Here is a 21,704-nt window from a genome sequence, read left to right as displayed (position 1 = left end):
TGGAGCTAGCTAACAGGTAGTGCTCTGTTGTGGTCTGAAGTCAGCCTCTGGGTATATTGGTGCTGGGGTCTTTTGGGAGAGGCTCCCATGGAGACCAAGGTCAGCCACTGCCTGTGTCCAGCTGGAGGCCCCCTGGTAAAAGCTACAAAGTGATCCGTGATTGGTAGATGCCTGCGCTGGGTTTGGAGGTGCCTGGGAATGGTTATGGTGTGTTAACCAAGGCTGGCTGCCACTAGTGCAGGCTTAGGGCTGCTTAGTAAGGGATACAGGGCACACTGAGGCCAGCTGCTGGTTTTTGGAGGTTTGTGGACTTTTGAGAGGTTTTAGGAAAGTATGCAGCATGGCCCCAGGATTAGCCTCTGAAAGAGGTTCATCTGGGTGCTTTAATTTGGTGGGGCTGAATCACCAGAGTAGGTGATAAACAATATAAGCCAGTTACTTTATAGAAGATGAACCTTGTGGTAAAATTAAAGTTTTGAAGATAAAACATTACATGGAAATAATTTGTACTTCCCACGTTTTCTTGGTATAACCTGTTAAAGCCTTTTATTATGAAAAATTTCAATTATAAAAGCAGAGAGCATAATAAAATGAACTCTATTACCCAGATTCAATAATGCGCATTTTTGCCACCCTTCTTTTATTTCCCTTCTATTCTTCTTCTATTGCCCTAAAAACTAAATACCTTTATTTTAAGTATTTTGAAGCAATTTACAGGCATCATATTTTATTCTATATTTAAGTAAGCTCTAGAAAATAATGATATTTTGTTATATAACCAGAATATTACTTTACTTAACAAAATTATAATTTCTTACTATTATATACTACCAAAACTATATTCAAATTTCTCCTATTACTTTGAAAAAGACCTTTTACATTTGGTTTTGCATTTGACTGTGATGTTTCTTTAAGTTTCTGCTGCTTTTTTTTTAATTAGACATTTCTTCCTCCCTGTTGGTAGAGTATTTTAATGTTTTATATGGTGTGATGGATACTCTTAAATTTTATATGGTATAATGGCTTGCTCATTATCTGTTCCAGGATCCTTCTTGTGTACCTCCATATAAATCAGGGGTTGGAAAACTGAATGCTGTAATTCTTAAATTCCCTTGTATCCAGAGTTCTGGACATGACTTAGGCTCCACCAATCAGAAGAACTTGTATGGTCCTTGAGTTCATTGTGAGCCATTGAGATACCCATTCTGTTGGTTCAGTTCTACAGATCCAACAGGGCTCTGGAAGTTACTGTTCAGACAACTCCCTGACCCCTAGACTGGTGAAATAATGTAATGACTTCCTGATTTCCCAGGGTCCTGAATGTGGCAGAGGAAGCAGTCTTCTGGACTATTTATTCTAGGGGTCTTCCTGGAGGCACAGCCTGGATCTGCCCTTCTAGCCCTTCTGTCCATTTCTGCAATTTTATAAACACCTAATTCTGAGTTCTTAATCTTTTTCTGCGAAAAATAGCTTGAGAAGTTTCGTTGTTATATGAATGAATCTTAGCTGACAGAACTGGTAATTCAAAGAACGTAACTTTTATTTTTGACTTCAAATGTGTATATACAAAACAGTATACTTGAATCTGAAATACTTATATTTGAACTGGAGCATGGTTTAAGGAAAAGGAAGTAGAACTTTGTATTAGGATATCAAGTTAGTCATGGAGCATTATGCGTGTGCATATGTGTACGGTTCTGAAACCTTGACAATCTTTTCATGTGGATTTCTGATATAACCTGTTCTTTGCTGGTGACTATCACCAAAAGCCATCTCTTAGTAGGACTTCTTGAAGGTCTGTTGAAACCACCCTTACATGTGATCTTAGAATATGAATACGGCCATGTGTGTCTTATTCTTGTCTTCTCATATGATTTGGGTAGCTGCAGCTAACTGATTAGAGACAGTGACTTGTAGCCATGTGATATCCACTGCCATTTTTCTCTCAGTCCTTTGTGAATCCGTCCCTGGATTTCTGCTTCCACTCTGATGAAACAAGAGTATGAGAATGTGTTGGAGACTAGACAGCAGTTTTTAAAATGTGTTACAGAAAATTCAAAACATCCACAAATGCAGAGAGAATAGTGTAATGACTACCATGTACCTTAGCAGCATTTTGTCAAATGTACAAACTTCAAATAATTTGACATCTGGATCCCTAATGGGACACTTTTTTTTTCTTTCCATTTTCCCACTCGTTTCCTAAATTCTGCATGACCAAGACCTACGGTATCCCTCAGTCCTGCCCTTGCCTCCAATTGACCAGTCTCTCTCTGGGTCTTTCCAGAGACCTAAGTGCATGGGTACAGACCATGTCATAGCCCATGTCTCAGATAGAGTCCTTCCAGATTGTTGGAACTAAAATTAGGAACTAGTTTGATTTTTTGACATGTGTGTGTTGTATCTCTGCGTCTCTTTTGATGATGCCTTCTTCTTAACAGCTATTCTTAATGTAAAACCAATAACACTCAAATTCATGACCTTTTCTGTGTTCTTTGTTTCCTTACTGGGGAAAAATAGACAATAATACATGAGATGGCACTTGTAATACTTTCATCACTCTCTCCAATTATAACATATGGTAGACCAATACGTGATAATACAGTTTCCATTTGTTTTTAAAATTGTAATATAGGCAGTAACCCCATATATTTTCACTGTGTGTGTGTGTGTGTGTGTGTGTGTGTGTAATTTTTTTTTTTTAAAGCAGACATTTCCCTATAGGACTTAAGGGGGAAATTATGGAACGACTGCCCTCAAGCAATAAGAACACATCAAAATGCTACCTTTTTTTAGACTAGGATTAAAATCTTTTGTAGCCTCTTTGTAATTTCATTCTGACACACTTTTCTTCTCAAAATCTGCATGAGAAAAGTCATCTTACAAAATATACAAAACAAATAAATGTTCTCACACTTCAAGAAAACTGATAAAAACCAATCAAAAATTATTTGAGTTCTTGGTTTGGGTCAGTTGTGGTAGGTACCACATGAAATGTAGAGTAATATGGTTCCTGCTCATGAATGGCTTACAGTTCAGTTGAATAGACAGAATATCTAAAAACCATTATTAATGATGAGAAACTACATAGTAAGTGTGCAAATAAAGAGAAAAAGGAGTGTCTTTAAAATTTTTGAGGAAGATAAACTGTTGAAAAACAAAATAAAATCATGTATTTCCCCATGTACATTACTTTTTTATACAGTGTTGCAGAGATTCTCTAATTTTGAACAGGGATAAATTGAATAAATGTATATAGTCATATGTTGCTTCTTTGTATGTAAAAGGAAGAGGAAAAGCTATTGGCATTCTTATACTCTCAACAGAAATGGAAAAGAAATATTTACTGATTTAAATGTCATTCTAGTTTCCAATTTCCCATGATTTATAATTCAGCACTAAGCATGTATTAGTTATCTACTGCTGCCTAACAAATTATGACATGCAATAATAAAACCTGTCATCTGTTATACTTTAATAATACAAATCATGTAGTATCTTCAGCTAATGTTTGATGACAACAAATTTTTTTTTGAGCATTATGTATATGCAAGGTGCTTTGCTTGGAGCTACCCAGAATAAAAGAAGTAATAGTGAAGGTCTCCACCTCAGTGGAGCTTATGTTTCATTTGAGACATGTAAGAGTAATGCACATGAAATAATAGACCATAGGCTGTATGATGATTGGCAGAGGGCTTCCATATTATATAACACTGTTATTTCATCGATAAGAAAACTGAAATGTAAGAAGGCTAAAAGACAACAGATATGATGTAGCTGATTAGCAATCAAATCAGAACCAGGCCACAGATTTCCAGGCCAGTCTGTTTTCTTCTCTTCCTTTATCGTAAGATAATACATATCTAAAGTTAAAACTGCGTATCGTAGACTATATAAAAGCCAAATAAGTTGAGGAAAGGAAAATGGGTGGCTTTGAGTAGTCAAAGAAAAGTTAAAGGAGGAGATAGAATTGGGATGTGAGTGTAAAAATAAATGGAGAAAGCAAAATAATACAACCAGTGAGAACCAAACATTTATTGTACTCATGAGACAGAGACAAAACCAACAAGGCTAACTTGAACAGTGTATGTCAGGAAATGTTGGGAAATTAGGTTTCAGGGGTTAGAAAGTGTAGGAGAGGAACTTAGACTTCATGTGGTAGATGATGGGGAACTAGTCTCAATCCTTGAGCATGAAATGATGCAATGAAAGTGGGATTAAGGAAGATTATGTTTGTTTGCCAGGAGAACTGGATAGTATCTGCACTTTCCTTACACTGTGTGTGTTGCTCTGTTTCATTCTAAGTAGGTTAAACACTTTATTAATCAGAATGTGAGTTTTGTGGTAGCCACAAATTAACCCTGAAATCTCAATAGCTGAATACATAAGTGTATTTCTTCTTTGTGCTACTTGGCCAACACAGGTGAATGGGGTATTCGGATGAGGAATTCTCCATTTAATTTACTCATTCAAGTATCCATGCTGACAAAGTTCCCCCATCATCTTGAACATCGCTGGTCACTGTGGCAGGAGAGAAAAGCAGGATGGAATATTCCTCACTGCTCTCTAATGCTTCAGCCTAAAACTGACATGTCACTTTTGTTACCAATCCATTGGCAAGAATTAGTCACATGTGCCCCTCAAGTGAACTTGAAGAATTCAGTGAACAGTAAGTATCTCTTCCAAGGCTCTTTGAGGACCTCAGGCATATAGTTCTACTTGTTTAAGAGAGATAATATCACGATTAAGAGAGAAGACCATAGAATTGGACTGTCAGAGTCTAGAGCCTGGCTCCCCCATTTACTAGCTGTGTGACCTTGGACAAGTTACTCAGCTTCTCTGGAGTGTAATTTCCTCATCTGTAAAATAGGGATAGTAATGGAATGAGCCTCATAGAATTATTGTGAGGCTTGAAAGAGGAAAGTGTGTGTGTGTGTGTGTGTGTGTGTGTGTGTGTGTGTGTGTGTGTGTGTGTTAGAACACTATGCCATGTAACTGTTAGCAAGTATTCATTATTGTTATTAATCTGCTGGCTTCCAGTGTATCATCTAAAAGGAAGGCTAAAGTTTCTGACTCTGACTGAGGGGACCAGTGGGAAACAAGTCGTAGTAATTTATGTCTGTGATGCCAACATCTGGACTATGATGATGATATTGGGCAAAGAAAAGATGGGCAAGAGAGTGTGAGAGGAGAAAACCCAAGCAAGAGTCACTGGATGAATACCATGGATGAGAGAAAGATGATCAGGTGTGGGTGACTGAAAGAATGAAACTTGAGTTTGCAGAGAAATTAGGGGGCCCCTGCAGGGAAAGAAGGTGAGCTGAAGTTTAGATGGTGACGGGGGATGCCCAAGGCGTAGGAGGCCACAGGAAATGGAGGAATGGAGCCATCTCTTAATGAACATGTTTCTGGAAGTGGTGATGTTCTCATGCTCTGAGTCAGGCTACAGGCACTGAGGTCAGATGGTTTGGATTTAATTCCCAGCTTCACCTCTCCATGTGGCTTGGCACCCTTAGTTTCCTCATCTGCAAAATGGTGATAATAATTGTACTCATCTCTTAAGGTAATAAGGATTGAAAGAGATAATACCTATTTAGTGCTCAGAAAAGAGGCATGTAATAAACAGTTAATAATTGTTCCTTCTTAGCTAATTGAGTTTATAGTTGAATAGAAATTTGGGGATTATCTTTAAGTGATCAGTTTATCAGAGTTTAATATAAAACAGGCTTCTATTGGCAGCAGTTCTCATGAGTACATTTAATCCTCCCTAGATTCAAAAAAATGTGCGATGTCGTCACCAGATCAGCTTTTCATTTTTTCGTTCTTATCTGAATAGTCAATGAGCAAATTTTGTAGCTTTGCAAAGAATAACAGATTACAATGGGCTAAAAGCTGACCAAAATAGACCATTGTAAGGGCTAATTTAAGATCAGTGCTTCCCCTTTTAAAATTGCCTGGTACTTTTTACTGATTGGTAAGTGTTCCTGCCCTTGCCTCTTGAAATATAAAATTATTTCCAAGCAGATACAGATGTTTCTGTATCTACATTTAAATCGGCATGTTGGGTAATTAGCTCTATCTTTTAATATGACTAGTTTAAATTGCATAGTCTCAGAAGGTAACTGTCTTCAGTTATACATATGCTCTAGCATATGTAATTAGGCATTTAGGGTGTTTCTTTTCACTTCATTGAGAAATTAAGAACTTCACAGAAATTTCATTAGGACTTTCGAATTTTGTTAGTAATAGTGCAAAACAGGTGGTGTTCAATTAGATGGATATTTAAGAAACTTCTGTGTGCCAAGCTCTGTACCAGGTTCTGTGTATATAACAGACAACATCCTCATCCTCACAGAACTCATAGCCTAGCTGAGCTCATAATCTACACACTGTTGGTTATTTGTCTTATTTAAGGATAGATTGCCTGCTGGCATACAATGAAACAGGCCTTCTAATACTTTTTGTTCTCTGTGATTAAGTTCTGTATACTTTATGGCTAGGATATGGAATTAGAGTTACATTCCTCAAGCTGTCTCTAAGTTAACAGGTACCTTTTCTAAACTTAGGTTTATTTATAAAGTATGGGTGATACTTCTCATCCTGTTTCACAGGATAATAGAAAGGAAGGCTTTACATAATGTGTGGACTGTTTTGTAAATTATTGAGCTCTTTTCATATACTTGATGTCATTTCTAGCATCTAGCATTTTTACTATTTTTATATTTATTATTTAAATATACGTTATTTTAATATGCATATTAAATTAGATTTATATTAAATGTTTTTAATATTTACTATTGTATACTATCTGTACTAGTCTATGCTATACTGAAGAGTCGATGTATTTATACCGATTCAAACTAAATACTTTGAGAGTTTTTTTAAGTTAACCAAAAGATCCTTTTAGAAATAAAATTGTGGTACAGGTAAATATGGTTAGCTGCCATATAACTATCAGCTTTCCGAGAAGAGTTTTTGTAGTTCACTGTTATTTAAAATTGTTAATAATACTTCACCAGATTCATGTAGAAAATACTTGTAGGATTGTGGTTTTCAAACAATATATTATATATCCGGCTACCTCCTTTGTTCTAAAACGGATTACAAAAATAATACAGCATTGTCCCTGTTCTCTAAGTTAACATACTTGTGAAATAAATGCATGGGAAATCAATGTGAAGCCAACTAATAATACAAGATAATGGGAGGTTGCTCCAAGGCCAAGTACGAATGTCTTCATGAATGAAATAGGAAGTAAGGGCCTTTTAAAGGAGTGCAAATAGCTAAGTTTGACTAGAATACTTTTTTTTTTTCCATATTAGTTGGAGATAGGTTTAAAGTTTACCTTTTTGGCAATATGGCTACGGATGATTGGATAAAATCATTTATATAGATTTGTGGTATAGTAGAGGGAGGACGTAGAAAACTAAACAGATAAAAGAATATGTTATTCCTTTGTCAAGTGACATAGATACTTACTTTCTTGTTTGAAGGATCTTAAGAATCGACTCCATCAGCACAGAGAGGACGCTGTCATCTGTTGTGAAGCAGCATGTTGCCTCATACATATAATAGTCTATGCTCAAATGTGATCATAGAACTAGTGTACCATAAAGATGCTATGAAGTTAAGGAAGCTTTGGTTCTGGTTTTCCTTTTAGTAGCTTACGCAGTGGTTTTTCTTTTGGGATCCAACTCAAATGACTGCATAAGTTCCACCATGCATAAAATTTAGTGTTTTGTCCTTTCTTTGCCTTCACTTAGGAAGGTTTATAGATGGAGTGAAGGAAAGGCCCTAAGATTCTGACTTCCATCCATGTGATCTCACCTGTCTCCATAAGGTGTTTCAAAGACCAGTGCCTATTTTTTGTCAGTGGCTTTAAGGTCAAGTAGCTCTTTGTGAAATTAATGTAATACAAATCTGAAAGTACTCGGTAAATGGTGTTGAATCAATCATTAAGATTCATTTTCTTACAGGAAAAAAACTGAAAATGAGTAAGAAAGAAAAATATTTTCAGGATATAAAGCCTAATAAAAATTTAAAATATGACTCATGATACAGCATTTTATTTCTTTATGTTCCATTATCAAAATTGGTATCATTGCTAATATAGATATTATATTGGGGTATTTTGGGATTGAGTAAAACAAATTTGTGCTGGCAGGCAGGGTGACTATACTTGTAAAGGTCATGTTACTCATACTAAGATATTCATTTGAGCAAGTATATACTGTTGTAAAGAATCCCGGAAACTAAGTTTGTAATTTTGCATTTTACTCACTATCTTTTTTAGGCAAGCAGCAACTATACGTCCTGCCGCTCATCTTTCCTTACCCTTTCTGGTAACCCAAGCCATTGAAAGATACAGGGTACTAACAACTTGTAAATAAGAAAGAAATGACCCCCTAGAGACCCAAGAAAAACCAAGCATATTTGCATATTTTTTATTCCCAAGAATTTAGCAAGTTATCCTCTTTCCAATGGGTACCTCCACATAAAGCCTTCGTCATATTCCTGAGCAATGTCCCTCAGATACTATGCTGTCTGTTTGCGGGAAAAGCTAATGCTTTCATTGCCTCTCTCATCATCATCATTTACTATAATGTTGCTTTCCAAATCTATCTACTGCTAATTATAGTCTCCTTGTAACTTCTACTGATAGTTGACAGTGAGCATTGAAGGACAGACTCATAATTCTGTAGAACACTGCTCTTTATTCCAAAAGTGTTCTTTGAAACAAAATTTTACGACTCAGAACAAAACAAAACAAAAAGCTGGCGTATTGAGGAAATCTAAGATTGAAAGAAACATGGATTGAAGAAATATCAAAAAAAAAGAAATATATTACAATATTAACACTTTTACACTGGCAACATATAATCTTAACAGTCTTTTCTTTTGCCAAATTATTGGCAGGAAATATTAATGATTAGATTTTTCATTAACACAAAACTTATCGTTTCATACTGAGTTATTAAAATAGACTTCCTTTTGGTATAGCATTTCATTTACAAATTAAAACTTTGCTTTATGTTCTCTTGAGTGTAAAGAATACATATTTATCAGTTTACTTCCAAGTTGGACGTGGGAAATAGTGCCCAATGAAAGGAATTTAAAAGAATTCTAATTGGAAGTTGAATAATCGTTTTGCTTTATAAGAAAAGTCCCACAAAGTTTGTCATATAGTTTGCTATAAATCCAAGATTTAATTCCTTTTTACTTTCCATTTAAAGACTTGGAATGTATCATTGTTTGAGTTTCTGTCATTTCACGTGAGTTTTCTTCAGGGGCTGACTTCACAGCACTGGAAATTGATACACTGACTTGACGTTTCAACATCTTCATAATCTTTCTCTTGTATCCTTTACATGCAAAGAAATATATAAAAGGGTCCATGCAGCAATTAAAGTTCATCAGGCATACTGTAAAGTGCAGAGCAATCTGGAATGAATGTTTTTGGCCACATTCCAGGAGATCAGGAAAACGAAGCTTCTTAATCATATGTTGAATAATTGCGACATGGTAAGGTGTGAAACAGAGAATAAACACAATAATTATAAAAATAATTGTGTTAAGAGCCTTTTTATTTACACCAGATTTCTCAGTTAGTGGGTTTTGTTTGGCGGTTTTAAAGAGTTTGCAACAAATTTGAGAATAGCAGATGAGAATAATCGTGAGCGGAAGCACATATCCAATGAAACATGCACCAAGCAGAATCAAAGGAAGATATTTTGTTTCTTCAAAGTTTGGATATTCCATGCATGTAGTCCTTTCATCCTCCTGCTTTGACATAGATTTTATGAGTAGTGGGAGTGTTTGAGCAAATACTAGAATCCAGACAAATATGCAAACGCATTTCGCATATTCAATTCTTTTTATCTTGTTGTATCGCAGAGGGTGCACCACGGCAAAGAACCGGTCAATGCTGAGGCAGGTCATGAAATTCACACCTGCATACGTATTGATGTAAAACACGAGAGCAGTTATCCTACACAAGGCCTCGCCGATTCTCCAGTCAAAGCCCAATGCATAGTAGGCTATCCGTGTAGGCAAAGCAGTGGTAAACAGTATATCAGAAATCACCAGATTTGTGGAATATAGGGTAGTAGAGTTGATTTTCTTTCTGTTTTGAACAATGACGACCAAGGCTAGCAAGTTTCCTACAAGCCCAATTATGAAGACAATGCTGTAATGCAGAGGCATTAGTATCCTGGCTGTGTTGTGGTGTGCATAGAGGTCACAGTCACTTAACTGAGGAGCTGTAGTAAAATTGTTGTCCATTTTTATATCCATCAGCCAGTGTTCAGGGTCTCTAGGAAAAGACAAGAAGGCTGCGTTTCATTAAAAGATTTAACAGAAAGCAATATAAACTGCCTTTTATAGATCTAATTTAAAATTTTTAAGATTTATATAATTTTTAAAAATCTATGATAGATAATATAGTTACATATATAGTACAAGTTACGAAGAGCAGAATAAAATCCATGCTTTTGCTTTCACAATTTGGTGATTTTGGCAAAACCCGGGCAAATGAACTAGAACCATCTAAATAGAACAAATGTATTTTTGTGACAAGAGGGAATGCACTAACTTTTTAGGCAGAAATTTCCCCTTCTGTTTTTTGAATCATTGTCTGGTTAAAATAAAATCATGTAAAGCACCCCACATTTCAGACAGGCGTAAAACTTTGCTTTTAAATTGAATTTCAGTTGGACTTTTTTTTTTCCCCCCCAAAATGCATATCACTGCCAGGAAATGAAATTAGTCACACATTTATGTAGTGAAATATGAAATTACCACAGTGATCTGATTTGTGTTAACCTAAAAAGTATGAGAAACAAGCCAAGACCTTGTTAGGAACTGAAAGTTAGGTTTTCTTAAAAAAAAAAAAAAAAGATGATGATGAAGATGACCACGACAACCACAAGAAAAATGACAAAAAAAGGAGAAAAAGAAAAGAGAAAGAAATAGCTTAAGCTGCTTCAAGGGAAATTTTAAAATTAATTTTAAACTATATTATTCCATAGATACCCCATTTTGCATGCAGTATAAATTCTTTCATTTTCACATAGTAGTAAACATATGTGATATTTTGTGTTCTGCTTCATTTACTTAATATGTTCATGGATCAGTGTAGTATATATGTCATATGTATAGGTCTTATATAGATATTTGAAAGGTATACAATTATAATTTGCTTAACTACTCCCTTGATGAACATCTGAATTTTTTCTAATTCTTTTCCTGTTATAAATGATAGGATGAAATTTCAAGTCTTAAATTGGAAAGTAGAGAACTCCTACAGTAAAACTCCATAGATAAGACTGAACTTTGATAAAACTAAGGAAGAGCAAAGCAATTAATTCTGTGAAAATTATTTTTATGATAGGACTATCTATGTGCACGAGTTTCATCTCAAAGTCACCAAAGTTAAGGGAAAATTTCAATATATCTAATGATGACGATACTATATATTAAAAGAAAAAGACTCTATCCCTAGCATATCAAAGCACCAACTACAAATCTGCTTCTCTCACTGCTGTATCACATAAATTATATTTTTGCTAATTTAGTTTTAACAATCTTAAAACAGTGATATTAACAGACAACGAGGGTAATCAGAGGTTTACAGTAATGTTATAGGAGTGCATTACATACAGTGTTGATAGGTTCATTATTAAAATATGGAAATAAAACCTAAAGTAAAAGGGAACAAAAAATAGAAATAGAACTTCTTATTAATCAAGAGAAGACAGGAAAGGAGACCATGGAGAAAAAAGGGTAGAATGAGGATGATAAATAGAAAATAAAATAAGAGGATAGATATGTGTCACAAATTTAAATGGTTTGAACTTACCTATTGAAAGACAGAAACTATCAATTTGGATTTTTTAAAAAAATCCAGCTTTATACTGCTTAGATATAATGCAAAGCGATTCAGAAAGGTTGAAAATAGAGACATGGGCAAAAAATAACCAGTGTGGAACTAGAGTAGCAATATTAACATCAGAAAAAAATAGAATTTAAAGCACATTCACTATTAATAGGGATAGAGTCACTACAAAAGTTAAAAGAGTGGTTTACAAAGAACATAAAAATAATCATAAATTGTGCATGTAACAGCAAAATTTGACAGAACTTAAAGAAGACATTGGCAAATCCATAACCATAATGGGAAATTTTAACACATTTTTATTAGAATATGCCAGATAAAAAAGAGATTCAAGACTTGGATTTACCAACATGACTAAAAAGCTAAGAGAATTTGTGTTGAATGCATATGAGCATTATTTGCAAATTTGACCAGGTACGATGTCATCAGAAATATCTCAGAACTTTCAGAAAATTATTACCTAGCAACTCACATTCCCTATGACTACCGTGCAACTAAATTAGAAATCAGCAATAAAAGGATAAAGGATAAATTTGGAATCTAAAAATATATATTTCTAAGGAACTCAGGGTTAAAGAATCACAATACAAATTTGAAGTGCTTAGAACTAAATGACAAAAATACTACATGCCAAAACTGTGGGATGCATTTAGAGAGTTAATCCAAGATGGATGAAAAGCCTTGAATGCATTTATTTTTTTAAAAGATTGCAAATAGATAAGTTTTCTAGCTCACAAAGCTAGAAAAGAACAGAGTTTGCCCAAAGAAGGTAGATGCAAATAAAACTAATTGCAAAACTTAATGAAATAGAAAATAAACAAAAACAATAAATATGGACTTTGTACAGAAAAAAATAGGGTGATTCTTGAAAAGAAAATCATGGTAATGGCAATTATGGAATAAATGTAAGAAAAAACTTTAGTTGGATAGGCTTCATGTAAGAAGTAACTTTTCAAGAACTGAGACTAGACACAAAGGTTGCAGCTTGGGAACAAGACTCAAGAGCTTTTATTTTTCTACTTTATGTGAAAAAAATTTTTTTCTGAAAACTTCAACACATATATTTTATTTTGAGGAATATTTCAAAGCAGGATCATAGTAAATGCCTTTAAAATATGTAATGGAGGAAAATACTCTGTAGAGTCTGGTAATCCAGTAGAGCCAGAAATGGCAGGGGTTTCAGAACATTTGAAATTAAAGCATGTTTAACACAGTGTTAATTATAAAGGTGAAAATCTGCAATCAAATCAAATGTCCATCATTAGGAGATTAGTTAAATATTTTGAGGTATAGCCATATAATGGAATACTATGCAGTCACTGAAAATGGCAATGTAGATGCCTATTTCTTGACAGGGAATAATGTTAAGGAAACAGATTACATAACATACCACTTTTGGGGGGAGGAAAAGCAACCATATACACACATACACCTGCATGGATATATATGCCAAAACATAATTTTGTACAAGTAATTTTTAAGTTATATTTATTTATATAGTCTAAATTTTTAACATTGAATATGAATAGACTGTGAAATAAGTAAATAGGTAAATTTTTTTTAATCTGAGGGAAAAAATTTTAATTCAGTTCCTTTTTGCAAAAACCTTGTCATCTGACATACTTTTCAAAACTAGCCCTTAAGTGCTCTTTATTTAGATTTATACATTAATTTTAACTAGGTGCCTACCTTTAAGTCAAATCACAAAGAACCCTCATAACAGCCCTGCAAGCTAAGTATTGCTATCACCTACCTATTTTCCATGTGAGGAAACTGAATGTCAGAGAGGCTAAAGGTCACGCTGGATTCTTTTCTCTGATGACCTGGCTTCAAGTCTCCTACCCTTTCCAGTCCTTGGCAGGGAAAGCTAGGTCATAATGCCCTTAAAATGCTGCGAGTATGTGGTTTCAACGTAGTCTAAGCTTTCGGGCCATCTTTATCTGTAAATAAACAGCCCAGACACAACATGAACCAGCTTCTCCAGAGCAGGAGAATCTTCTTCCGAGGGGCAACAGGGTTCCCACTTCTAGGAGAGGTGCCTCCCCGAGTGGGAAGCCAGACCTGTAGTTGTGGTGTCGTAGAACCCTGAGGAGAAGACTACTGAGCGGCCTCTCACTGCCCACCCTTGTCCTGAGTCAGTCAAAGAAAGACAGTTGTACAATTTGGGCATATAAATGGCATGGTTCACAAATAATCTTAGGTAAAGAAGATTCAGGGCTGTTTTGAAGTATATTAATTTGGATATTTAGTAACCTCTTGAAGGTTGAGCTCATTAGTCAACAGCTCTAGTATATTTAGTTCTTGCATATATCTGTATTATTAATGCTATAATGTTAGTCAATTTTATTTTTCCAAATTGAAAGAAAAATCCTTTCATGTACTTGACTGTTGTTATCTCATTCTTATATCAGTCCCAATTGTCATCTTCTCTCAGAGCTATTTCATACCTTCCTTTAATCATTTTAGGAGTCGAGATTACTTTCCTGAACCTTGACTTACTCCATTCTTTTATTCTGCAAATTATTTTTAGTGCCTCCATATGCTAGGTCCTGGAAATACAGAAATGATACCTTTTAATATTCAAGGGCCTAAAACTGGAATGTATGATGTTGGGGATGTGCTGTTATCTGAATGTATGATGTTGGGGATGTGCTGTTATCTGAATGGGGTGTTATCTCAATATTCTCTGCTGTGTTCCTTCTCACACATAGCAGCATTCTGATTGCTCTGTTTTAGTGTTTCTTTATCAACCTTGGGATTGCAAATTCCTTTTTTCATCATAACTAACTTCCTTTCTCTAACTTATTTACTTTTTAATATATTTTAAGTATTTCACATTTTCACAATTATTAGCCAACAGCCTCTGACACGTCATTCAAGATAGATATACCTATACCAAGTTACACTTGAAAGTACTATGGGTTGTCATTTTATTGCATACAGAAAAGCACAAAAAGGTGTTTGTTCTAAATCTGTTTTTCTTAGAATACTTGTATGTATAAGAATTATAATTTCCTCATAATGCTTTCTAATGAAAAGACATGCATGGTCCCTAATGCTCCCACGCCCTGAAGGCCACGAATGAGAACTGCAAACTTTTCTCTGAAGGCGCATAGTAGCTGGGCCAGAGGAACCCCATTTCATACTGAAAATGAACTACCTGGCAGCCACCCTGGCAACCTTCTGTGCCAGTTCTCTTGCCGTTTTTGTTAACAAGCAAAGGAGACTCAGTTTTGTCTCTGTTAATGCAGAGCTAATCCTTTCAACTTTACTGTTATCCTAACATGTAAAACAGCAAGTTATTCCACAGAAAATATCCTTCAAAGTATTTTTACTTATGTTTTTGGAAATGAGCCTGTTGTAAGTTTTTCTCTAGAATGGATTTCATTGCTAACAGAATAGCTAACATTTCTTAAGACACTGTCATCTCATTTTTGCATAACCGGACATGTTGACATGAACTGACAAATTCTTTCTTGCCACAGAAAGGAAAAAACTAAAAGCCCCCCCACCCCCGAACTCAATTATTAGTATTTAAGGAAATTGTCTAAGCCCTAATGTAATTTGTACTCTGGAAATATGTACCTTGAATACCAACTTGTGGTTTTTCACAGGATACACATATAAACCTTCTACAGTCCCAATTTATTTGCTTGGAAATTATTTTCTTAGCTTTTATTTGTGGCAGAAACAAACCTTCACTATATTTAAAGATTTAGTACTTGCTAGAATACCACTTTTTAGTTTTTGCTTTAAGAATCTGAAAAGTCACCTTTACTCCTACTATTTATTCTTTTAATAATCATCAACGCCTTAGATGAAAAGTGGCTAAAATCCTAGTGATTTTGTTTAAACTCAGGCCTTAGCAGTGAATTGAATGGGTCAGGTCATGCTGAAATGATAATTAATGGGAGGTGACTTCTCTATAAGATGAAATCTACTCAAGACCATGTTTACACATCAAGATGATCTGACCCCATTTAACTTAGTAAAATAAATATTTCTACACTCTTAGGTGACTTTTATTTTTTCTGACCAGCTTCGAGTCCTAAATTGATAGCTAAATCAATGTCTAAGATTCATTTTTTTGAAGGATATAGGTAATATTGCCCAAAAAGGTGACATACTGGTAGCTACCTACACTTTGTCAGAATGGAACCTCACTCACCCCAGAGTGTTTATATCCAGAGTAGGGTTGTTTGTGGTCAGTCTGAGGGGACCTCGCTTCCCTGCCTCCTAGGGAGCTCACTTTCTCTGGCTTGTGGAAATGTGACCCTGCTGTCACCCCATGACAGTCTCATTCTGACTGCTTCTCATCAAGTCTGCAGAGGGTCATTTACAGGACAGTGCATGGAGAACTTTTTCAAAACAGTGTTTGCCAGTCTGAAGTTTCTTCTTTGTGCCGATTCTTGCCATGCCCTTCCAATGGTGCCCACTGAATGCCAGACAAACCGAAAGTTCTCTATTGTGACACACACTTTCCCTCATAACTGGCCCCGCTTCCCTCCTCAGTTGGCTCTCTGGCCATGTTCCCTCTTATAATGTCCTGGCTCCAGCCATATAAATTACTTGCAATCTTTCTTTTTCCAGTTAGAGTTGATATCCAATATTTTATTAGTTGCAGATGTACAGCCTAGTGGTTAGACAGTAAATAATTTATGAAGTGATCCCCCCAATTAGTCTAGTACCTATCTGGCACTATACATAATTATTACAATATTATTGGCTATATTCCCTGTGCTGTTCTTTACTTGCAGTCTTTTGATAGCCTATATTTTCTCACAGCTCTGTGCCTTTCTGACACTCTTCCTTCCATCTTGATGCCTCCTCTTCCCTCTCCCCTGTATTTTTACCTCTTTTCTTTCAAGACTCAGTTCAAAATCAGCTGCTTCTGAAAGCTTCCCTGATTGTACCCTCTCCTGCTCACTCGCCAGCCTGTGCAGAAATGCAATGTGGGGTGCCCTTGCTAGGGTACTGTGCTCGGGAATAGCATCTATATTGTCTGTTGTTGCTGTTTTTTTTCTGTTTCCCACAGCCTATGAAGTTCTGTGAGTGGGGACTGCGTTGTTAATTTTCTATATCTCCAGCTGACCCATGATTGATGCTCAATAAATACCCATAAAGAATAGCAAAATGCCAGCTTTCTTGATCTTCAATCAAGGGTTCTTTATTAGACTACAGTAAGCTCTTGATTAATAATAGTAACTGGTATTATTATAATAGGAACGGGCTGTGTTCTAGGCACTGCCCTGGGCACTTTACATATATTTACCTGAATCCTCACAAAACTTTCACAAAGCCATTTCCAGTGGTGAAACTGAGGCACAGTGCACTTCCGTGACCTGCCTGAAGACATAGCTGTTAAGTGTCAGGATTCAATCCAGGCAGTTTGGCTCCAGTAATCATATTCAGTGCAATACGTTTTCTTCCTAGCTCCTATTTCCAACATGATCTGATGTTATTGGTAGAAAACAAGTAAAATAGGAAGACATCTGAAAATTGTAACACATACGAACTTACACCTGTCTGAACAAGAGAGAAGAAGAGGGCTGAAGAGATGGGAAAAGGGAGGAAAGGAGAGAAATATGTTGATTTAAATAAAGGAATTTATTAATTTATAGCATATTTTTAAATAAGTAAAGATTTCATAAATGATTTTAGATTTTACTATTTTTAACAATGTTTCTATAAAACAAATTGGGCTGAAATTCCTGTTGAAAGAAGATGGTGAATGCCTAGGGTAGCTTTTATGCTATTAATTTGTTTTCATAGTACTTTTTAGATGTTTGCAGATATTTAACAAAACATTTGTATTCTTCTCTTTGGGCTTTCAAAACACCATAAGGATCTTTGTTACTTCTGCAGTTTTAACGGGATTTTCACATGCATTCTTTCATCTTACATCCAAGTCCTGTATTTTACACACTTCTTGGGAAGCTGAAAAACTGTACAGGCTGGAGGATTCTACACATTCTCAGCACATATCATATTCTAGGGTTTTAACAACTCCAGCAGGCCCTTAACCATAGCAGGGAGAAAGGTATCACTTGTAAACTCTTTTACTGGGTGGTAAGCTCTTTTTTTAAATATAAATTTCTTACGGATGATGGTGTTATCTTATACAACATTTTATCCCATAGAGTGTTTCAGAATTGTCCTACAATAGGTATCTAGTAAATGCCTATGTAATACATAAATGAATGAAAGTCATATAATGACCTGAGTCAGTATTTATTCCATTAAATGACCAGTCGTGTTATTACTGATAAGCTCTCAGAAGCCAGTCGAAAGTTAAGTTATAAAAGGCATTAACCACCACCACTACCGTCACTTGATAGGTGAGCATGTGAGTGAGGATGATCTGTGGAGTAGAGTGCTCTCTGCAGTGTTTGTGTCCAAAAAGTACAATTAACCCCCAGAGCGAAAACATGCACCGAGATGATATTAGCAAATGCAGAGTCCAGACAGCAAGAACAGTTAGATGTATAACCATCCATAGAGTCGGTCTTTATGTAAAACAGTCTGTAAAGATCTGAAAATTGCCTATTGGATTCATCCTCTGGCAGTTTCATGGGCAGAAAGAGGGGTAAATAACGATAGCAGTTTCCTAACACCTAGTATGGAGAATCCAGTGTTATAAGGACTTGGCAGCATTATTACTCCCCATTTTACAAATGAAGTGACTGATGCCAGAAATGTTAGGTAACTTGCCCAAGGCCACACAGTTTGTGAATAACAGAGCCCAGGTTGAGCCTGACTCCAGAGCTCAAGCTCTTAAACACTACACTATACTGTACTTAGAGGAACAGCCACCAAAAAACTAAAAAACCACACCCTCCTTTCGAGGAAGTTTCCTTCCTCACAGCTTATATTTTATCAGAAGTTTCTGTTACCTCCATTCCCAACCTGGACATAAATATTGGCGAAACGCTGCATTTAATTCATTATTATGCGATTTTTTTTTTTTTAGCCTTACTGGTCATCAAATAAATATAAAGCAAACAACAGCGATATTCTTTTTTCAATTATCAAATTAATAGTTTATATTTAGAGTTAAAATACTCAGGTTGACTGAGAAACAGTGAAGCCCAGATTGTCACTGATGTGAGAGTAAATTGGTAAAATGTTTCTGTGAACCAAAAAACATCAATTTATACTTAAAGCTTTAAAACAAATTCTACCCTTTTCCCCAGGAATTCTGCTACTGGGATTCTGTCCTGAAAAATAAAGTGCAAAAGTATAGAAGTAGTAGAAGTATGGAAAAGACTTTTATGTGCATAGATATGTGGTCAAATTGTAAAATGTAACAACTGTTTTTAAATTGTGCTGAATAACTTGTTATATATTCAATACATGTAAGTGTAGGAATACCTCATCTTAAAATAACTGTTCCTTTCCCTTCATATTAAAGTATCCTGAAGTATTAGCATTATTTATTAATACTATTTTTTTGTAATTGCGAGTTCACATAGAGAGCACAAAGTAAACCTTTTTTTTGGCAAAGATATTTCTGGCATGATTACTGCTTTAACCTAGCTTAATATTAGTTGATTAGAACTGCCAGTCACTAGAGAAGCTAAACTATATTAATAACATAATTTTTGTTAGAAATATTTATAGGTTGTTATTAAATAGATCCTTTCTTATCTTATACCTCAATTTAGCTTTCAAAGTTTTTCTTAACTCAAAAGACTTCTCTATAAAACAAAATATCTGGTACTTACCTCTTGGTGACTTGTTGAGGCCCCTTTGTAGTAGCAGTCAGTATTTGCCCAAACTGAAGTAAGTTAGGCTTGGCATGTTCTAAGAGAGATTATACATACATCCTTTTATGGTGGTGACTTTTTTTCTGTCACCTTGTGACTGAGCATAGTAATGATCAGTTAGCCTCATGTATGCGTGTGCACATTTTTTTTTTAATGGGAAGTGAAAATTTTCAGTTAGTGATTTTTTTTTGAATAGTTATCCAAAAACCCCTTGGAATTTATGAATTGCTGATATTTATGGAACTTTATAAATTTTTCTATAAAGATTTAAGTATTAAAAAAAATGTCTGTGAAAGAGACTGAGGCAATAAACTTTAACTAGAAAAAAATGAATCATGGTTACTGATGATTTTATATCCATGTTCTGTGTGAAGTATGAGTTTTTAAATGTTTTAAGGGAAAAGATGTTAACTTTGACAGTTTTATCTACCTAGAAACTTGGTATAAAGGGTAGTTTGCTCAACAGCTAATGAGAAAGAAACAAGTTTCTGTAGTGAGTGGGAGAAAGATGCTCTTTTGCATATATACAGGGATTAGTCGATGTTTCTAGGCAGGAGGCTGACTGACTGGAATCAGTGACTGCATAGACACCTGAATGACAAGGGAAGACTTGGGGGACGCTCACTACAGCTAAAATTCAGCCTCTTATACACACAATGAAGGAGACCTACGCTGTTTACCTTATAGATTTAGTTGACTGTTTAAACCAGGGGTGGAATATGGCTATCAAAATGGAGTTTATTTGTAAGCTAAATTAAAAGAAACAGTGCTCAAAACAAGAGAGGTGATATTTACTCTTATCCTGGATTGATCTGGCCATTTCCAGTCAGCTCTCGGCACTGCATTTTATAAAGGGTTTAGGGGACTTAGAGCATGTCTGGGATGGTGAGGGGTCTGAATCCCAGGTCTTATGAGAAATGATTGGATAAACAGAATGTTTAGACTTGGCAGGAATGTGATCACTATTCTCATGTGTTTGGAAGATGTATCATAGAAAAAGGTTTAGGTTGCATGTGTCAGTCTTCCTAACTCCAGAGAATAGAAGGATGCCAATAAGAGGAAGCTACTTGGAGAGAGCTTTCAAATCGAAATGTGAGAGTCATTCCCAAAAGTTAGGATCATCAAAAAATGGAATAAGCTGTCTCTTATTTAGATGCTTACATAAACTGGGCGACTATTTTGAAGAATGATGTAGAGAGAATTGAATCATTTGGCAGAAATTTGTAGCTCTAAGACCTCAGAGGCCCTTTGATTTCAGGGGTTTGTCAAAATGGCCAAGTGGTTTTATCCTCTTGGTGGTATTATTCCATATAGAAACTTATTAGGTTCTTCTAAGGTCTAAAATGCTGAAGATCTGTAGAGAATCCTTGTCAAACAGAAGAGCAACAACCACCTGTATTCTTTGGACCTCTGCCTCACTACCTTTAAAATAAAGGCATTGAACTAAATGGTCACCAAGATAATTCCCAGTGCAAAAAAAATTCTATGAGGGGAAAATAGAGATTTTATGATTTGGTGGGTAAATATGATAAAATATTCTAAAACTAGTTCCTTTAAAACTTAGATTGAAGAATACTTGAAGAAGACCCAGTTGAGAAGTTTTTCAATTTGTTCAAAGGCCATCCTCATGGGATGTTTGATTTTTAATTTTTGAAACAGTTTTTATTAAGTATATAAAGAACAGGTGATGGGATAATTGTCCTGCAAGATGCTGTTGACTGAGATAATTTCATGAGCTCACAAATCTTATTTTTGTTGTTGTTGAAAGTTACTAGGATTTCTTTAGTTGTACTATAAAAGTAGAGTCAATGTCCTTTTCTGTAGAAGAGGTAAGATGGACATCTGTGACCTGCACTGAGTGTTTCTATTATTTTATTTGTTCTATAGAGCACAATTGTAAGTATATAGTAGATAATCAATAAATATTAGTAACATTCATTGAAGGAATGAATGAATTCTTTATAACTTGTTTTCCTCAATTCTATATCTTGGCCTCATATGCCAGATGGGGCTTCCAGAAGTTAGCTATTCACTATACAAAAAAG

The 21,704-nt window shown here is 35.3% G+C and overlaps 2 protein-coding genes across 4 annotated transcripts in view; one reads left to right on the top strand and one right to left on the bottom strand.

The window, feature by feature from the left end:
- UBAC2 (UBA domain containing 2) overlaps positions 1 to 21,704 on the top strand; it is a 158,988-nt gene that overhangs the window by 72,286 nt on the left and 64,998 nt on the right. The window lies entirely within an intron of this gene.
- LOC102893726 (G-protein coupled receptor 183) lies at positions 9,040 to 19,737 on the bottom strand. Of its 2 annotated transcripts, XM_025044978.1 has the most exons (3): positions 19,618 to 19,737; positions 17,166 to 17,442; positions 9,040 to 10,312 (listed from the first exon to the last, which is right to left on the bottom strand). In XM_025044978.1, the coding sequence occupies exon 3, from the start codon at positions 10,291 to 10,293 to the stop codon at positions 9,217 to 9,219; it is 1,077 nt and encodes a 358-aa protein (XP_024900746.1). In that variant the 5' UTR covers positions 10,294 to 10,312; positions 17,166 to 17,442; positions 19,618 to 19,737; the 3' UTR covers positions 9,040 to 9,216. The 2 variants fall into 2 exon arrangements, with proteins under 2 accessions (XP_024900746.1, XP_006909453.1); XM_006909391.2 differs by lacking the exon at positions 17,166 to 17,442.

This window comes from Pteropus alecto, unplaced genomic scaffold, assembly GCF_000325575.1.
Source record: "Pteropus alecto unplaced genomic scaffold, ASM32557v1 scaffold13, whole genome shotgun sequence".
In the NCBI taxonomy this organism is placed as follows: domain Eukaryota; kingdom Metazoa; phylum Chordata; class Mammalia; order Chiroptera; family Pteropodidae; genus Pteropus; species Pteropus alecto.
This window is presented reverse-complemented; position numbering and strand designations above follow the sequence as displayed.